The sequence below is a fragment of the Channa argus genome, chromosome 13 (genome assembly GCF_033026475.1).
Source record: "Channa argus isolate prfri chromosome 13, Channa argus male v1.0, whole genome shotgun sequence".
NCBI classification, from domain to species: Eukaryota; Metazoa; Chordata; class Actinopteri; order Anabantiformes; family Channidae; genus Channa; species Channa argus.
This window is the reverse complement of record NC_090209.1, coordinates 18441109-18460582: the sequence shown is the minus strand read 5'-3', so window position 1 is coordinate 18460582 and position 19474 is coordinate 18441109. Positions and strand designations below refer to the sequence as shown.

Here is a 19474-nt window from a genome sequence, read left to right as displayed (position 1 = left end):
TTTAGTTTGCAAATAGATGAAAGGAGCAACATTTCAGCCAAGTCTGATTTTTAAAAATGTGATTGATTAAATCTCTGTATCACAGGAGAGTCACATCTAGATGACCTGAACACTTCATCAGCAAAAACAAAGGTTGTTTTTGTGAAAAGGAAGCTCAGGGTCACTTTTCGTTTTGTCAATTTTGTTTTCTGGGCTTGATTAAGCGGGTTTTTTATCCACTGCTGTTGTGTAATCCCAAATGAACAGGAACCACCCTGATGGGGCGAAATAGCTGACTAATCTAATTACACACATACAAGAGAAGAGACAAAATAACAACACACAAATAAGATAAAACAGACGATACCCACCTGGTTAAAGTAAATATGCTGCATAAATTCTAAGTCTGTTGTTATTATTTTCAAACTATCATTTTAAGTTTGTGTGGCTCGCTGTACAGTATATCTCACTTCACTGCTGGTCCAGTGGTCACTGTACATTTTCAAAGCGCTTGTAGATACCAAATGAGTGCACTAACGCTGTCTGTAAATGATAAAACAAGTACATCCTGCACATTCATCTGTAAGTTCTTCCACTTCTGTTTCCAAACAGAGGCGGGAGCTGCACGTACGGTGTGGAACTTTGCCCTCTGTCTCCTCAACAATGTCTATTTCATATCAAGATTCCTCTCCACAGTCTCAAAGGCTCCAAGGCACAGCAGTGGAGCTGCAACATAGACAGTGACTTTCTTACCTTCAGACAACTGAGATAGAGAGGAGAAAGGAACCTTCATCTGTTGGTAGCAGAAGAACAACATCCTAACTTTTGGCCTGTTACCACTTGGATTGACTGGGATCTCATTTGAAGACCGGGGACCACAGCTGGTTTCATTCTTTAAAAAGAGAATGTCATCTTATGATTGAACGATTCTTTATTAATATTTAGGTGGAAGATTTGGCATTAGATCTATTTGTTTTAAAGTAGAAAAACAGAGTAAAGACATCCGGATAGAAGACGAAGCATTAGAGTAAACTTGCATCTCAGGACTTCAGTAACTTCCTTTTTATTGATAAAAGCCACAAACCTTTGGAGTTTGGACATAAAATAACATCTTTCTGAGTAAGCTCTAACACTAAACTTATTATCCAATGTTTCAAATTTTGATCTCATGTCAAATGTTTTTTATTTTCCTTCCACAAAAAATGGTTTGCTGATGTTTTACATTACAAAGTTGTATTAAAAATAGGGTAAAAATAAGTGTATTTATTCCAAAGTTAATGTACTTTGACTATGAAATATTTTTTGCCTCTTTCTTTCTCTCTTCATTTGTTATGGAATGAAAATAAATATAGAGGAAATTTTTAACAAGAGACGATGTTCAAAAACTGTAAAACCAATTTGGACGTTGAAGACTTTTCCTGTCTGCACATAAAATATGGAAAGCTAAAAGACTGTGTAAACAAGGGTAATGGTGACAGCAAATAAAAGCTACAGTATTTCAGTGTTCATGACTGTTTTTTTGAGACACACTTGAAAAGTTATGAATGGAAACCGGTGCAATACTGGGTTCCATTTGTGACATCACAAACGTTTAGGAAGTTAATCTCAGTCTAATAAGTAACTTAAAGAAGTGTGATGTGCATGCTTACAACATCCAGCACATGAAGAATGAGAAGCAGCATCATGGTGACATCCGAGAGATCTTGTTTTAAGCAACTTTTAAAATAAAGATAAAGCAGAGGATTTTGAATGTCTTATTGAATGATCTTAAAAATTTGTCGTTTGTTTTGTTTGTTTCCTTTGACATATTTAAGTTTAAAAAGAAAATTAAAAATTAAAACATGTCTTTATATTATTTAACCCTAAACTATAACTTCTGTATATTTGCAGGTTTTCTGTATTTGAAAGTTTTTTTGTATGTTCCAACTAGCTTTAGCCATGGCAGAAAGGAAACGCTACAGCATCCACAGGGAGATCCTGGATGAAGTAGCTGTGAATGAGAGGGCAGAAAAGTCTGACTCCAAAATGTCTCTGCGCGAGAAGGTCAAAGAGGCAATGAGGTAAAGTTCCCCTTGTCTGGTCTGTAGTTCAGCTTAAATGATGTGTCTTTCACATCTTCTCTCTTGTGTATTTTGTTTTTGTATCAAAGCATAACCACAGCAACAACTGCAGTAATAACTTATTTTTCTTTGTGCTTAATATTACACTACGTGCTTAATGCAACATGTTTTAGATAAACATTTTAGCTCAAGCTCTAAGTCCTGCATCTTCATAACATAAACCACATTTTAAAAAGTCTAAATTGTACTATGTTGTTTAGAGTATTATAATATGCATGTCAAAATGGCTGTGAACAGGTAGACAGACATAACGAGTAAATAAAATATTTTCATGTCATTTATTGTGATGAAACACATACCAGAGCTACACAAACAGGGACAAGACCACATCCATGTCTGAGGCCAAAAGTAGAAATCGAAACAGTGATTGGCAACTTTTTCTTAACGATTACATGAAATGCACTCAGGCCTGGTAACACATGGTTTACTTGTGTAACGCCTTCAGTAGTTTACTAAGCTGTGTTGAAAATTAAAGACATTGTTTACAAACTGAGTCGATGAAAAAAATCACTTATTAACTTTTGTTGTTTGAAGAAAAAAGTCATCAGCAGGCATCGAAGTGGGACAAACCAAAGGGGTCTAGAGGTCAGACTCCAGTGAGAACAAACCTGTAATCTACGTTCATGACAAAACATGTCCCTGAAGCGGGTTTTACATAAATCACCGTCTGTGTCTCACCCATACTCAGGTGTTCTGCTCCCCGGGTGAAGAGCTGCGTGCTGAGCAGCGTTCCTGTTTTGTCATGGCTGCCTCAGTACCCCATCAAAAAGAACGCCCTGGGTGACCTGATCTCTGGAATCAGTGTGGGGATCATGCATCTGCCACAGGGTGAGGACAGAGGTTCAGAAGATGCATCGAGTAGAAGAGATAAAGGAAGATGTTGTTTTCTTTTGTTTTCAATGCAGGTTGTGAATGGGTGGTGTTTTCCCAATACAGGACCCTCCAACTTATTACCTTCTGTGTTTATAAGATTTTCCTAGTTGTTGCTTTATCGCAGAACATGTGATTCATCCTGTCATGTTCCTGTCTGCAGGTATGGCTTATGCCTTGTTGGCATCTGTTCCTCCGATCTTTGGCCTTTACTCTTCTTTGTACCCCATCCTCATCTACTTCATCTTTGGCACATCCAGGCACATCTCAATCGGTTTGTATTGTAGCACTGCTCTCTGTTCTGTGGATCATTATGATAAGAATGGAAATGTGAATTGTGAAAGAGCAGGTTAAGAAACCGAAACAACATAGGAAATAGACATATCAAAGGAGAATTAATTCCAGCCCATATTTTGTGACATGCTTACAAGTTTTTTAAAGTTGTTTGACAGTGTTATTAAAGTTGATTTAAAATTGACTGTTTGCAATATTAACATAAATGCAACACAAATCTTAGAGTTACTTAAAAGCTATTTCTTTATTTGCAGCCCCCATTCTACAGGTCACTTCAAAATCAATCATCACAATCAATACAAAACAACACAACACCTGAAACACCATCAGAAAATAAACACACATTGGATAGCAATAACCCTGGTCACTGGCTACAGAGCTGGGCAACTTTTTTAACTTTTTCATTTTGGCTTTAAAAATATTATACTCTACTTTACAGAGCGCTCTGAGGGAAGAGCCAAGTCATTTAAGATTTTATACACAAGACGGGAATTAGAAAATTAGAAAAAGATGAGAAAAAATGTTTCTCCCGTATTATACATGATGATATTGCATAGTTTTTTCATCCAGCCTTTTCAGTTAGTTTTTCTAAAGAATGAAAGTTTAATGACTATTTATCCTGCTTGGCCCCAACATGTAATACAGTAAGACATGTGGGAAAGAACCATAGCATGCATAAATGTCTAAAATTGCATTTCATGTTTTGGACATATTGTATATGTTTCCTGAAGTTCAAATGTGGATCCAATAAAATACCGAGGTATTTATAACTTGTTAACTACTTTGATCATTTCACCCATCTTTGCGCCAGGGGCTGTTTATTTTATGTATTCACATTGGACTTCACCAATCACATCGAGAAGCTCAGTAAAAAATGGTGTTTATTACTTTGTCTGGCTGCTCTAGGAACATATGCAGTGATAAGTGTGATGATAGGAGGGGTCACAGAGAGATTAGCCCCAGATTCAAACTTTATGATGTTGGACAATGTGACGAATTCGAGTATAGTGGACACCGTCTTGAGGGACGCAGAGAGGGTCCGAGTGGCTGCAGCTGTCACCTTCATGTCTGGTTTATTCCAGGTAAATATAATAAAACAATTCAAAATGACTATTCTATCAGATTTTTAATGTTGCAATGCATCACAGGGTCACCACATCAAAAATACACAGCTCAAATATCGCATAATCATAACCATACATCCATACCAACAAACACATTCTTATGTTACATCTCATAAATGCATCTGAGAATTAACTGGATGCTTTGCAGTTGAAGTTTAACATAAAGGAGAACTCTTCATTAATCTTTATTCATCATTATTTAGGTTATCTACCAGTATGTTTAGAAACTCATGACATTCAAATGTGAATTGGATTTGTGGTCATTTCAAATAATCATTAGATTTGCATGCATGGTGTCCTGCTGCATGGCTACTGGGAACTCGGCTCATATTTTTTTCAATCTGCAGATTTTGCTTGGTCTGGTCCACTTTGGTTTTGTGGTCACGTACCTGTCTGAGCCTCTGGTTCGAGGGTACACCACAGGAGCAGCCTTCCAAGTTATGGTGTCCCAGCTCAAATACATCTTTGGCATCAGCCCTCATAGATACAGCGGACCGTTCTCGTTGATATACGTAAGAAAGTACAGGTTATCACTAAAGTACGATTACAACTAACAGAACTTGTTTGTCTGTTCGAAGTCTGATGTCAAGTGATTAATGTTAACTCTCAATTTTGGCAAGTGCCCACAACACTTTCCCTCTGGCTCCTCAGTGGCACGTTTTGACCTTTGTTGACCTGTAACATTAGTCACATTTGTATCCATGCAGGTACCCACGATGACACTTCTTCCTTTGGTCTGTGTGTAAGACTTTAGAAATGATTTTATCCTTCCTTTCTTTTCAGACTGTATTGGAGGTGTGTCATCTCATTCCGAAGACAAACATCGGCACTCTTGTGGTCAGTATCATCGCCATAATCGGCCTCATGCTCGCTAAGGAGCTCAATGTGTATTTGAATAAAAAAATACCGGTTCCTATACCTGTGGAGCTAATTGGGGTGAGTATACAGGAATAAGTATATACAAACATACCATTCTCTATGGACAGCTAGTTTATGGACATACTGCAGACATCCAAACACTAATATACAGTGTCCCATTACTTGTAATTTGTCCAGATCGTTGTTGGTACAATAATCTCCTGGCAAGTTAACTTGGAGCAGAAATATGGAGTGGCCATAGTTGGGACGATTCCTTCTGGGTGAGAAACACAAAAATGTAAAATGTGTGTTTCCACAAAAAAGGTGAGGTATTTCTCATGCACTCTTCCTTGTCCTTGTCTGCCAGTATCCAGGCACCTGTTCTCCCAGCTTTCTCTCTGTTTGGCGAGGTGATCGGGGATGCCTTTGCTCTGTCTGTGGTTGGCTATGGCCTCCTCATCTCACTAGGCCGAATCTATGCTCAGAAATATGGATACAAGGTGGACAGCAACCAGGCAGGTGACCGTTGGATATATGGACAATGGTGTAGTTTAAGGTTTTCATTCTGTAAATAAATACTGTTGAGTGTTTCTACTCCTCTAGGAACTGATTGCCCTCGGTTTGAGTAACTCCATTGGAGGAATTTTCCAGTGCTTCGCCATCAGCTGCTCCATGTCTCGCACTATGGTTCAAGAAAGTTCAGGAGGGAAGACTCAGGTTGGTATCACTTATTTAAAATAGGTTTGACCTTAAAAGAGGCCGTTTGTATTCCAGTGAACTGACTTCATATAGAAATGAACATCAGCTAATGAATGATTTTGTTTAATAACTGGTACAGACCAGTGATAACCTAAATGCATTTAGAGAAATGCTTGCTGTTTCATGAAATCATTTGTCACTGCTCTGCCTGTAGCTAGAAACATGGACAATCTTAAAGGTGAAACGTAGCAGAAAGGCAGCTTTAATTAATGTTACTGTGATAAGTGGCATCATTAAAAAACACTTAGGGAATCAATTTTCGCTCTCATCGGTGAAATCCACCTACACAAATGCACATTTGCTTAAAGGGTAAACCGATTTAGTCTGACAGAACCCAAAGCCCATTACAGAGGAGAGGAGAGGCTTTAAATGATGGTACTTTGACTCCTCTTTTAATCATCTACCAATTTATTTTATTAGACACTACATTATTCTTCTTATATAATTATTCCCTCCTCCTCTGATCTTTCCCTTGATATCTGTTGATTGTATCTCTATCCCCTTTCTCCCCTCACTCCAGGTTGCTGGGGCTCTATCAGCAGTAGTTATCTTTTTCATTACTATGTGGATTGGGAGTCTCTTTGAAAACCTGCCTAAGGTAATGTGTGTGTGTGTGTGTGTGTGTGTGTGTGTGTGTGTGTGTGTGTGTGTGCGTAAGCATATGCATTCATCATTGTGTGAGTAGGAATGATTGAGCAGCCCTTAACACAGAGTGAAATATGGACAAGATCTGCAGTTGTCCTGACATGAAAAGAACATACAGTAGTTGCAGAGGCTGTTATGACATGAAGATTAGTAATAAAATCACGGTATGTACTGTAGTGTAGTTACCAAGACTTTTGTCCATTTATTAGCAGCCTATTGCACAAAAAAAATCCAAAGATCTCAAGTTTCAAGACTCAAACCCGGTGTGCCTCATAAAAATCTGTTCGATGTTTGATGTTATAGTCAGTACTGGCTGCCATCATCTATGTCAACCTCCATGGTATAATGAAACAATTCCTGGACATCCCAGCGCTGTGGAAGAGCAACAAAGTGGACATGGTGAGTTTGTCTTAAATAAGAAATGCTAACGCTTTAAATGGTCTGCACTTACAGCACTTTTCTACCTCATCAGTATCCAAAGTGTTGTTTCTCACTCCTCCACACACACACACACACACACACACACACACACACCAATGACACCGGCTATGCAAAAGTGTGGGCGGCTGAACACACCTGAAAATTGCAGTTTTGTTGAGACGGATTATACTGTATTGTATTGCATGAGGGATTAGTGTATTCTCATTTTACTCCTCACTGTTGTATTACTGATCATGCTCTCTGTTTTTCTCCAGGTGGTCTGGGTGGCCACCTTTTTTCTCACCTTACTGTTCAACCCTGACTTGGGACTGGCTTCTTCCATTGTTTTCTCCATGCTCACCGTCATCTTCAGGACACAGCTGTAAGAATATATCATATACCACAGACCCACTATTTATAACAGCACAAAATTCAGTGGTATTTGCAGTCACCACACCGCACATCTAATAATTAAACAAATTACAAAGTACAGCCTTTTGTTTTGTGTGTATTGCAGACCTAAATACTCCCTGTTAGGACAGCTCCCAGACACTGACATTTACAGGCCACTGGAGGACTACAATCAGGTACAACACATTATATTTAAATAACCTCAATCCTGACATGAGGGCAAGAACTTTTGGTCCAGTCATGGCCAGAATATACAAATTATATTTTAATAATATATGCAAAATGATTCACATGAGCAGATGGCATCTGGAGGCTTTTTGGGGTGAGTACTTTATATAGCAGACCTTCTCCCATCCAACTCTCAAGTCACTCTTAAGATGCACACACTAAAGTATAAAAAAATTTTGAATTAATAATAAATTAAGAACTCAAATTCACACATGCACAGCTAGAAGTCGTTGTAACTGTGCATTAATTCAACATGTTTTTCATAGGTTTTTTCCTGAATCCTGAAGCACCAAACGTGAAACAATTACTTTTCAGTAGATGATTGTAGGAAAAAGTATTAACAAAATTTGAAATTAAGATTTTACTGCCAAGTGTTGGTGTTTGTCAGCAAATCTGGATTTTTTTCCACAATGTTTTTTTGGTTTGGACCTGGTTGCTCAATGGGTAGAGCAGCATGATTGGATGCAGAAGTCTGCAGGATTAAATCCCAGTCTTCCCACCAAGTGTGAGATGTCCGTGAGTGAGAAACTCAGCTCTAGCTCCCTCTGTGCTGCGATAGATTAAATGCAGGGAAAGAATTTCATTTTAACATGTATGTGTAATATGTATGTGTGCTCATTGATGACAGTAATAGCTTTGATGTGCCCTTAAGGTTAAAATGTTTTAATTTGTCACCACTTTGTATGTTTAGGCTATGACTAAGAGATTCGTATCAGCTTTGGCTGAAGTGACTTGCACACTGAAGAATGGTCATTCCACAAAACATCAATGCAACATAACCCCTGACCGTAGTTGAAGGCAGAATTATGCTACTATGTTTGTTCCAGCATTACTTTCTTTTCAGCTGATTTGATGTATTAACTCTTTATGAAGAATGTGCCTTGATATGTGAAATGTAGTTATTTGACTGATTTTAGGTGAGGCAGGTGCCAGGGATTTTTATTTTCCGGTCGTCTGCTACCATCTACTTTGCAAATGCCGAGATGTACCAAGATGCTCTGGGAAAGAAGGTGAAGACACTCACACATACACCATCGTCTCCCTCTTAAGGTCTAAAAACAGATCATTTTTTAACAGGGCACAAAGAACTTTTATTAATTCTTAGTGAAAACTAGAATTGAATTTGTGAAATCAACGATGCAACTCTTTGAAATATGGCAAAGCGTATAGGACCCTGAACCACTATTTTTATCTTGTTCGACCACAAATGTATTGTCTTCAGTAAAGCAATACTGACTCTTCTTGAACAAGCAGGTTTGAAAAGTCCAAAAAACACAGCGAACAGACACAATGTGGCACATGGAAACTTCCACTGCTGAATTACAATCTCTCCATCAGCAGTCAAGCCAGCCAGCCTGTTTATTTTTTATGTGTGTGTGTGTGTGTGTGTGTGTGTGTGTTTTCTTGGAATGGGAAACACGAGAGTTATCACTCAAAAGAAATAAAGCAGGTTCTACTGGAATTTGTGCTCTGGTTCACTGTAAGATGGTATAAGGCACATTTTTCTTTAACTCAGACACGTTAGGACATTCCCGTTCAATATGGAGCCGCACCCCAAAAAAACAGTATCACACATACAAACACATCATGATGGACACGAGCCTGAATTTATTTTAATATATCACCATAAACAGCTACACACACACAAATGCGGACAGAAAAAGACAACGACCAGCCCCAGCAACAATCCCCCTCGTCACAATTTCCATGCAATTAACTCCTCGCTTACAAACATTATTTCTGACACACTAATGACTGACCTGACATTTTTCCAATTCACACATCACAGCCATGACAGACATTGTTCAAACGTCATTCATGCTCTCCTCTTCTTTCTTCTGTTCAACTTTTGTTGAACACCCCCTCCCCTCCCTTCTTCCTGCTCCTCCTCTGTCACACCTCCTTGGGATAAATAGGAAGACAAATTGAGGGAAAGTGGAAGAAAGACGACAAAAGATGGATAAAGGAGGAGAAGCAGAGGTTGAATAAGGGAGGGAGATAATAGAAAGTCTCATTTGTTAAAATGGCAGCATGTCAAAGCCACACAGTCGCTCTTTTATTTCTTATCTTTGATGCACAAATAAACATTCATAGAGCTGCTGTTGATTGGCAGAGGCTTCAGGTTTGATTACAAGGTGATAAATTGTAACCAGAGTAATTCTGGTATATTTTGGATGTGGATGATTAGTGTTTCTCACCCGCACTGGTCAGTTTGTCATGTAGACGAATTAATAGTAAAAAGTGCAGGGGACGTGTGGGATCACTTGGTGATCCTAAGGTGGTGGGTTGGCTTGTGTAAGGGAATACTAAACGCATCAACTTGTCATGTTCTGCAGCAAGACCAGTTTTTACAACCAAATCACATATTGTTTTTGCACAAATGTTAACACCTATTATAGTATTCTTTGTCCAGATGAGTTCAAATATCCTGCAAATGTCCAGCAAACTCATCAATGCTAATTTCTATACATTTTGGAGAAGTAGGAAGGTTTTACAGGCGGAAATCTAATTCTGATCCTCTTTGCAGTTCCCAGGCATTTTAGTCATGGCATCCAAATTACAAAACGAACTATGAAAATCTAAAAATAATTTCTGGGCATTTCCTGGTTGCTCAGCTTATTACTTCTTACTTTGGAACACACATAGTTTAAAAACTAGTTCATGCAAATTTGATTTACAAATGTGTTCCCTTTGGCTTTATTTGCCTGCCCTCAAAAGAGTTCAGAGTCAGCTATCATGTGTCATGTGTACTTCGACATCACTACTTGTCATTATAGACTAGTGATACCTTGTCTGAGCTAAAAAAGTATCTTTTGCAGTGGTTATTTAGCCACCTACTTGACAGACCTTTGTGTTTGTACGGATCTGTTGGTTGTTCACTTGTTTTCGAAGGCAGAGATTTTCAGTTGCAAACTATTTCCACTGCACATCCTATGGAAACTAAACAGGAACAAGTTAAGCTGATATCAATGATACACATGTAGTCTGTGTTGAAACTGAAGTACAGTGAGGTCATTCCTCTTGCCTCTCCCAGTGTACTCATGGACTATAGATTGGTGATGCTAATCAAGTGATTTTCTTCCAATGGTACTCCAAGACAGAATACAAATGCATAGTGTTTAAAACAAAAGAAAAACAAAGTATCCCTCCAAAAACTTTCTTAAGTTGGGGGAAAATTTCATTTTGCATTTTGTGTTTATACCACAACCCTGAAACTTCCTTAAGACTGCTGCTTGCCAGACCTGCTCTGTTTATTTTGAGGTTGACAACTGACTGAACTGGATTAACTGCCTGAAGTAAACTTATGTGCCACTGAGACTGTTGCACTCAATAGTAAAGCACATTTACTTGATGTAACTACTAAATGTGCTTTACTGCATAGTAACTTGTAATAGACTTGTGATAGATTGTTGCTAACAGTAACAGCAGTTTAGTCCAGCACAGCAAAACTAAACACTTTTCTATATATACTAACACCATGTGTTAAGAAAATTTAAGCTCATTTTATCCTTAAGATTAACTTTGAAATGTGTTTTCTCATTTTTAATTAGGAAATGTACATCAATGTTGACATTTTAACAGTTTAATTTATTTTAATTAGTTTTTATTATCATTAGTTTCAAAACCGTGAAATGTACTGTATGCAGCTTATTAAGAAGTGCAGAAGACTGGAAACTGTATACTGGAGGAAGCACTGAACAAAATGTTCATTGCAATAATCAATCCTTCAGGAGGAAGTAGGATGTGATTGGTTTTTAGGAAATGTATTTTAATTTCACTATTATAGTGAATAATTGTATATCACTGTTTGTTTTAGTGTGGAATTGACATTCCCAAGTTCCTGTCAGCAAAGAAAAAATTAGAGGCCAAAAGGAAGAGGAAAGAGAGCAAAAATGCCAAGAAAGACAAGAAGGCTGCTAAGAAGAAGACAGCAGATATGGTAAAGACAACCAAAGCCAGGACAGTTTTCGGATGCTAAATGATGCTATTATTTTTACAATATTTTATTTTTCTTTATCTTTTCAGCCTGTTTGATTGACACGATCCAAATTATGTCTTTTTAACAAATGTTTGGTCTCACTGACTTTTGACCTTTGGTCACATAGGCTTATGCATTTCTCTACACTGTGTCTCCTCCTGTCCAGAAAGGGGAGCCAGAGAGAGAACAGCAGAAGGACATTGCCATTATTGAGATGGATTCTGAGCCCAACCCCTCTCTTCCGAGAGCCATCATCCTTGATCTCAGCCCTGTCAACTTCTTGGATACTGTGGGAGTCAAGACGCTACGCAACGTATGAACATTCACAATCACAATCACAATCACACATATACACAGATTAGACAGGGACAGAGACAGATTAATATTAAATAGAAAAAAAATATAATAAAAATGTAAGATTGAAATATGGTTGCAGTTACTTAAAAGAATTTCTACATTCCTGTTATCTGAAATAGAACCCACCAACTATTTAAAATAAATCTTTGGAACAACGACAGCCAATGAAGGGAATACCTTAAAAAATAGAAAATGAACTGGGCCCAAATTTAAGATAGTTGTTTTTGGTTTATATCAAAAACAACCTTTTCCTTATTAACTCCTTAATTTTCTATAAATTGACTTGTCAGACTAAGAAAATAAGTCAATAATCTGGCGTCTGCTCTGTGTTTGTGTGACTGTTTCAGATCCGGAAAGACTATGGGGAAATTGGTGTAGAGGTGGTTTTTGCTGGCTGCCAAAGTAAGTCCATGTACATCACTAGACTAGTGAAAAAGCAAAATAAAAGTATTTTATATGATACCTATATATGTTATGCAAGAGAGACTCGTTTTAAAGTAGAAACAGCATTTCCAAATAGAAAGAAAAAGAAAATGCACTATGAATGCTTCAGTGCTAAAAGGATTTTTGAAGCAAAACCTGACTAGTTAAAGCTGAAATAGGACAAAGGTAAAGAAGAGCTGAAGACTCTCTCCATTCATTTGTATGAGAAAAATGCTTTAAAAAGCTGCACAGATTATCTTAATAAGCTGAACGTGTTTCTAGCTGAAAGTATGGTGAAGTATTTAAGCGCCAAAAAAACGAACACGGAAGTCAGAAGAATAATAATAACGCTTATAATATCATTGCATTAGAAATGCTCTAGCATTCACAGTAGATACATGTAATTACAACAATAAAGAACTCTATTGGAAACCAACCTCAGAGCACCTATATTAGCAGGTGCTTGTATCTCCGATGTATTTTCTATAACCTGCTGGTTGATTGTCTTCAACCTGTTTGTCTTTGTATATTTATTTATATTTTATAAGATTCAGATGTTAGAAATCCCCTGGCAGTTTGACAAACCCTAACACAGACAGATGTATGTTTACTGTAGATACATGTTCCTGATGCACACAGCTAAACATAATTTGTATTCATTCAACAACACTGGATGTTTATTTAGCTGTTTTTCTAATGTTTCTAAGAAGGAAGTTGTTCTGCCAGTAGCTGGTTTAGCAGAAAATACTCTTCCAGGCCTAATCTGCAGAACTGGATTATTGCAACACTTTTAATAAATTAAAAAGTAAAACAAAATACTGACGTATGGTGGGATGGATATGTTTTTCTCTTATAAAACTAACATTCCCATGGAGATCCGACTTGTTGGATGGAAAAAAAAGGTCTCCTTAGAGAAATAGGATTTATTGGGCACAGTGGTTGGAGCCGTCTAGTTTAGTTTAGAGGATCAGCAGCTTTAATTGGCTGTATTGAGTTGATGCCTGTTGCCTGTAATGAGGAAAGTGGTTTATTTTGTGTGTTTGGGCTCAAGAAGGGACTACAAAGAATATTTATATAGTCAGGAATGTAACAATGCTTCATTAATACAAGGACTACAACTCCCATAAGTGCTTCAAATAGTCCACTGCATGTGACCTGATTTTCTCTGTTTCTTTTACTTGTTGTTGTACACACACTCACTGATCACTTTTTCCATCACTTTACCTCCACAACTCTTTCTTTGTATCTGTAACTCTCTCCCTTTTTCCTATTAGCTGGCGTGGTGGACAACCTGGATTCTGGAGGCTTCTTTAATGACAAAGTGACAAAGTCATGTCTGTTCTCCACCGTGCATGATGCTGTTTTGTACTATCAGTCTGCCAGGACACAGAGCCATGATAAGGTGATGTGAGCACTCACATGTGCATTCGACTCACAAGGCATTTTGATACAAAATTACAAAAAGTTTACAGTTCTTATATAAACCTTTGCATAGGAAACAAAGATGGATTTTTTGTTTGTTTTGTGCAACAGAAGAAAAGTTCTGTCTTAACAATTGAAAACTGGGAGTGAGGCTGAGAGTTACTGTAGGTAGCATCATTGTGGGACCACTGATCTTTTTCTGTGTGGTGTAGGGTCCAGAAAAATGCTGTTCTTAGCCAGAGCAGATTGTAGACCTGAAGGAAGGTTGTTCAGGTAGGAAGATGCTGTTGAGTTGACCAGTCTGTAGGCAAGGGTCAGAGGTTTGAGCCTGATGCAAGCGGCTACTGCTGGGATTTGCCCTTTCTGATGTTTTCACTCAAAATGTGCAGCTTGAAAAATTTGTTTTAGTGATAACTGAGTAGGATGTGACTGTGGTTCACGTGAGCAATTGGTGGCAATGTCATTAAATCATTTTTTAAAAGCAAAACATCACATTTTCAATTGGTCCGCCTCTTCAATACAAAGAGACAGTGAAAACCACTGAGTTCACTTACCAGCGTGGCGAGTGGGGATGATCTATGAAAATAATTTTAATGGACGTGATGCGAGATGTCCGGTAGACACGTGAAACGCTGCTGCCGGACAGGTCCAGTGTTAAAGTGAAAGTCATATCATATTTTAAGATACTGTATTGTCTTTTGATATAAACCTATATTATTCATGCAGACAACAATTTAGCATTTTTTATATGTCCCAGCGCAGACCATCAGTCTCTGTCTGAAGGCAAATTACTCTCTTCCTTAACACACAGGCTTTGTGTGTGTCTGTGTTAATCTTGTTTATACACTTGTGCTCGCTCGCAGGCACTTCTGCATATTGTTCATTGTGTTTTTTTTCTGCCTGTTCTGCTTTAGTATTTAGTTACAGTATGTGTGTGGCTTATGTTTCTGCTCCCATAGGAGAAATCTAACAAAGAACAAAGATGTGGCACTGATCCATGAAATACAATTTACACGTGCAAAGCCTTTTCATGGGAAGTCACGCAAATAAGTCACTTACAGATACACACAGGGATGCAAAAATATACAGGATGTAAGAGAGGGGATGGTGTAAGGAGCATGCAATTGGTCAAGAGGTCTGTGCAATAAGAATAGATACATGCTTTATGAACATAATTCACATGGAAATGGTTTTTGCTTTAGAGAGAAAAATGTGGAAATAAGAGAAAGGAGAGGTTGGTCAAAACAAAAACCTCACACATATTGGCCTACAGCGTAGCTCTAAGTAATTCATTTTTAAATCAATTTAATTCACTTCATTAAAGAATGAGCAACAAGCTCAGTGTTGCAGAGGCATTTCAGTTTAACGGAATGCAATTACATTTGTATGTTAACTTCAGAAGTACACTAAAGAAATATGCTGTAATTGGCCAGATGGTGCAAAGTGAAGATACTGTCGATGTTAAACAGTTTGACTCAGAAATACATTCACTGTTATGTCTGAGGCTGTGACATACTGAGCCAAAGTTTTAGGCAACACGTTCTAATTAACATCTACTCAGACTTCCATGCCTCTGCAGAGAAAATTAAAACCTGGAACATATTTTAACATATTTTCAACTTGCTCTCTGTGGCTTAAGTTTAGGGTGTAAATGTGAAAACTCGTTCGGATTACATCACCCGAAGGGGTTTTTCACCATTAGGAATTTAGATGATGACATTTTGGGAAGCTCTGAAAAAGCAGATTGACCATGATTACAAACTCCATAGTATGAGCAACAACATGACATAATCTGAACTGAAGGTTCCTCTAAGTGATGTCATTTGGTGGCATTTTTCAGCTAGAAGTAGAGATATTTTGATATGGGGAAGTCATTGGGAAGTTTAACGGCATTTATGTACATGTACTACCCAAACTAGACCCAAAAGTTCAAAATCAGGCAGTAATGTGTCTCTACCTGTTTCTGTCCTTCTTGACACAGCCCTGGTTCTTCTTCTTTGTCTTGATCTCTCCCATCCTTCTGTTTCACAGGTATTCGCAATGACACATTTATGATTCCTGAGCATTGATGGAGGAATTAATGAAGAATTGACAGTCACTGAGGATTATGTCCCCGGAGCTCTAGATAACTGGGACACACTTCAGATGGCTGTCGGTCTAACAAACGTAGAACCACAAACCTGCACATCGTGCACACACTGTAACTAGTAAGAATGAATGTAAAAACAACAAGAATGTAAATACAGAAAATGACAACAGACTACAAATATGAAGGCACACAGCAATACACATGCAGTATATTAACACTGAGGAGTGTTCTGTAATGTATTGTAATTTCTTAAATTCATATTATGACATTGCTGTTAAATACTGACAAATACTAACTTCAAAAATCTATTATTGTTTTATTTATTAAAATCAAAGAATCAATCAATGTTTGTAGACTTATATTGAAAATAAATACTGTTTTACTGAATCACATGCTTATCTATGTTCTGATACAGAAAGTTAGGATTTAAAGCATTTCCCACTGCAGATATTTTGGTGACGCAACGACAGGAAATCTCCAAATACCCCTGAAAAGATGTGGACTGATGAAACTAATCCCTCAAATATGAATGCTGGCTGTTCAGCTTTCCTGTCTCACTGCGACTGGGTGCCTCATTCACACTCCGACTCCACTATATACAGTATATCCACAAATGTGTTCAGTGATTCTTATGGCATACAAAGCTGTTCAGCTCTGCTGCCAGATGTGGAAGATGCTCATTAGACTCATTCAAGCACAGATAATGTAACATAATGAAGTTCCTTTATTACATAGCACTGCAGCATGTATTTTTGTAGGCCTGTTTTAGTCCCAAGTCACATAGACGGGTGAATATTTAGATAGAATTCAATATTATGAACTTGATCTTAAAAATTCAGTATATATTTGAAGACTTGGAATCTATGTATTGCAAAATATAAACATGTCAGTATTCATGTGAAAACAAACATCTCCTGACATCTTTCTTTTGTCTTAAACTAATATCAGAACAAAATAATGATTCATCTATTCTGGGCTCGTGTTCTAATCAGTTCATCCACAAGTCCGAGTACAGGTTTGTGCCAATTTGAAGAAATTCCCTCAAGGCATTTGTGTGATTTCATGTTTACAAGAGTGGGATGGACAACCTGAAAACATAATGCCAGCGCTGAGGCATAAAAATAGATTTCAGTTGCTTGTTTGCTGTTTGTTTCATTTTTGGAGGACAGTAAACATCCTTAGTCTTGTGTGGTTGTGTGTGTGTGTGTGCAAGCAGTTAGACTAGTGGGAAGAGATTAACTTTCTGTGTTCCACCACAAAGATTTGCAACCAGAACAAAACCAGGTATATGAGTCAGTGTTTCTTAGATGAGGAACATCCTGAAACATATTTATTCTATGCAAAAACAATGTGAGGCTTTTGTTTAAACTATATTTACTATTTTTGTCTGATACAAAACAACGATCCTTGTTGGATTAATTTAAATTGTCTAGGCTTACATACCGCTTTGGTACTCAAAACGTTTTTTATTGGTTCTCATTCACCCATTCACACTCACATACACACACCAATGGGGGAGCACTCACCAGGAGCAACTAAGTTTGGGTTCAGTGTCTTGCTCAAGGACACTTTGGATTGGTGGATGACTACTCTACCTTCTGCGCCACAGTTGCCCCAGCAAAAAAACAACAAAACAAAAAAGTTAAATTTAACTTTAAATGTTTTACAATGTCCTGATGCCAACTTCTTTTGGTGGAAAACATCTAGATAAAAGGCAGCATTTCTATAAAATCCTCTTAGGATTTATGTTTCCAGTCTGATGCCTAACCACACCCAGGAGTGATTTCATCACATATGCTGATGAACTCATCCTTTGGCCAGATGCACAAATATTGTGACTACGGAAAAACATGTTATTTTAAACGATGAATGTGTGGTAAAAACAAAGTCACCACATACATACCTCAGACAAGAGTAATGAGGAGATTAACTGTAAGAGACACAGCCTTAGTGAAACATTGTTATGGTGTTTTACAAGTTTTTCCAGACAGCATTGTAATTTATAAATCGCAGCAATCTGTAAAAATCCACTCAATGTACAAGTTCATTTTAAAATAATAATCATTCTTTTTTAAGTTACTTATACACAAGTGTTTGAAAATTAGCAGCAAATAAGTAATTCTTTATTGTCTTTAATAAGAATGATTGATGTATCATAGCCATGTTTTAGTACATTTGATAAAATAATTGGAATGAGCACCTTAAACAAAGTCCTGTGGACTGGTGACCTGAACCTATTTTTTGTTGGTGTATTGTTACATATATGTTTGCTGTTACACTCTATATCTCATAAAAATAAATGAAAATTTATTTACATACAGTTTTAATTGTGATATAGTTGTACACATCTGGACTCTGGTGTTCACTGCTACATCAGTGCAGCGTGGAGGGACGTTGAACCACTAGAGGTCACCAAAAGCATCCTGCTGAGAATCCTTCTCAGCTGCTGTTACACAGATGAACTTTGTTTTTGTTTTATGTCATTATTTGTGACAACACTGAGAATGATCACAAACTTTGCTCTTCTTCCTCAGCTTTAAAAAGGTACATCTTAACCGGTTTGGGCTCATTACTTTATTGTTTTGCCTCATTGTTTTCATCAACTTCACTTACAATCAATTTTACACAATTGTGAATCCACTGAACACCCACACTTCACCACATGACAGGAGAAGAAAAGGACTGATTAGATGTGAGCATGTTAGACCATTCAATAACTAATAAGTCAGTCATGGGGTGGAGCCCAAAACTGAAAGAGAATAATATAATTATATTTGTCCAGCAGACCAGAAACAGAAATCCAGATGAATGTCAATGTTGCTCTGTAACTGCTGAATGGGTAAACACATAAATGAGCATAAGTAATCATGTTCATATTTGCAGGTGGCCTGTGGAGTGTAAAGAAAAAAAGTTGTGTTTACAGGTAGTGTTAATCCCTCAGGTCTAATGAACTTACTTAATGCCTTTCCTCCATTGCAAACATTTGGAAAGCCAGTTTTTGAATTTTGAAAATTGAATTGTTAAGCTTGGAGTGCTTTTTCTTTTTTCCCCACATGTATAGCTACTTTGTTAGTGTTTGCATTTGTTCTGTCGCCCCCAAGTGGCCAAAGCAACGATTGGTGCTACTTTAACTAAAGAGAGTTGTATGCCTAAATTGAAACAAACGTGTGCAAAAATGCGTGATTAATAATAACAATTTTGTGATAACAAGCAATGCTTGGCTACCAGCAAGATCAGAAAACATGAGCCATTTTGAAAAACTAAAGACATTTAGTTTGGAGGCGTCATTAAGTGTAAGATACTGTAATTTGAGTAGGTCTGTACATGTACAACACGTGGACTATGTGGACTCTCTTATATTTATTTTTAACATTAAATGAGGCTAAACAGAGGAGGAGCAGTATCTCACGTCTGGGGATATGTATATGTGAGAGAGGGACAGGAAGAGGAAGAAAGTATGTGTGTCTGTGTGTGTGTGTGTGTCTGTGTGTGAATA

At 37.5% G+C, this 19474-nt stretch overlaps 1 protein-coding gene across 1 annotated transcript; it reads left to right on the top strand.

The window, feature by feature from the left end:
* The first annotated feature begins 546 nt into the window (after positions 1 to 546).
* Positions 547 to 18417, top strand: LOC137139094 (solute carrier family 26 member 6). Its single transcript, XM_067525848.1, has 20 exons — positions 547 to 1098; positions 1910 to 2039; positions 2788 to 2927; positions 3133 to 3243; positions 4170 to 4345; positions 4735 to 4899; positions 5171 to 5323; positions 5444 to 5526; positions 5613 to 5760; positions 5849 to 5962; positions 6525 to 6602; positions 6953 to 7048; positions 7345 to 7451; positions 7587 to 7656; positions 8626 to 8718; positions 11526 to 11648; positions 11854 to 12000; positions 12392 to 12446; positions 13742 to 13869; positions 15921 to 18417. The coding sequence occupies exons 2-20, from the start codon at positions 1918 to 1920 to the stop codon at positions 15942 to 15944; spliced, it is 2133 nt and encodes a 710-aa protein (XP_067381949.1). The 5' UTR covers positions 547 to 1098; positions 1910 to 1917; the 3' UTR covers positions 15945 to 18417.
* Positions 18418 to 19474: the final 1057 nt, after the last annotated feature.

What these genes read in the sequence shown, in the direction of transcription:
- LOC137139094 (XM_067525848.1), top strand. Translation starts at nt 1,918, where the DNA reads ATGGCAGAAAGGAAACGCTACAGCATCCACAGGGAGATCCTGGATGAA. An exon ending in AAGATGCTCTGGGAAAGAAG is followed by an intron (nt 8,719 to 11,525) that starts GTGAAGACACTC and finishes TGTTTGTTTTAG; the next exon opens with TGTGGAATTGACATTCCCAA. An exon ending in AGAAGAAGACAGCAGATATG is followed by an intron (nt 11,649 to 11,853) that starts GTAAAGACAACC and finishes CCTCCTGTCCAG; the next exon opens with AAAGGGGAGCCAGAGAGAGA.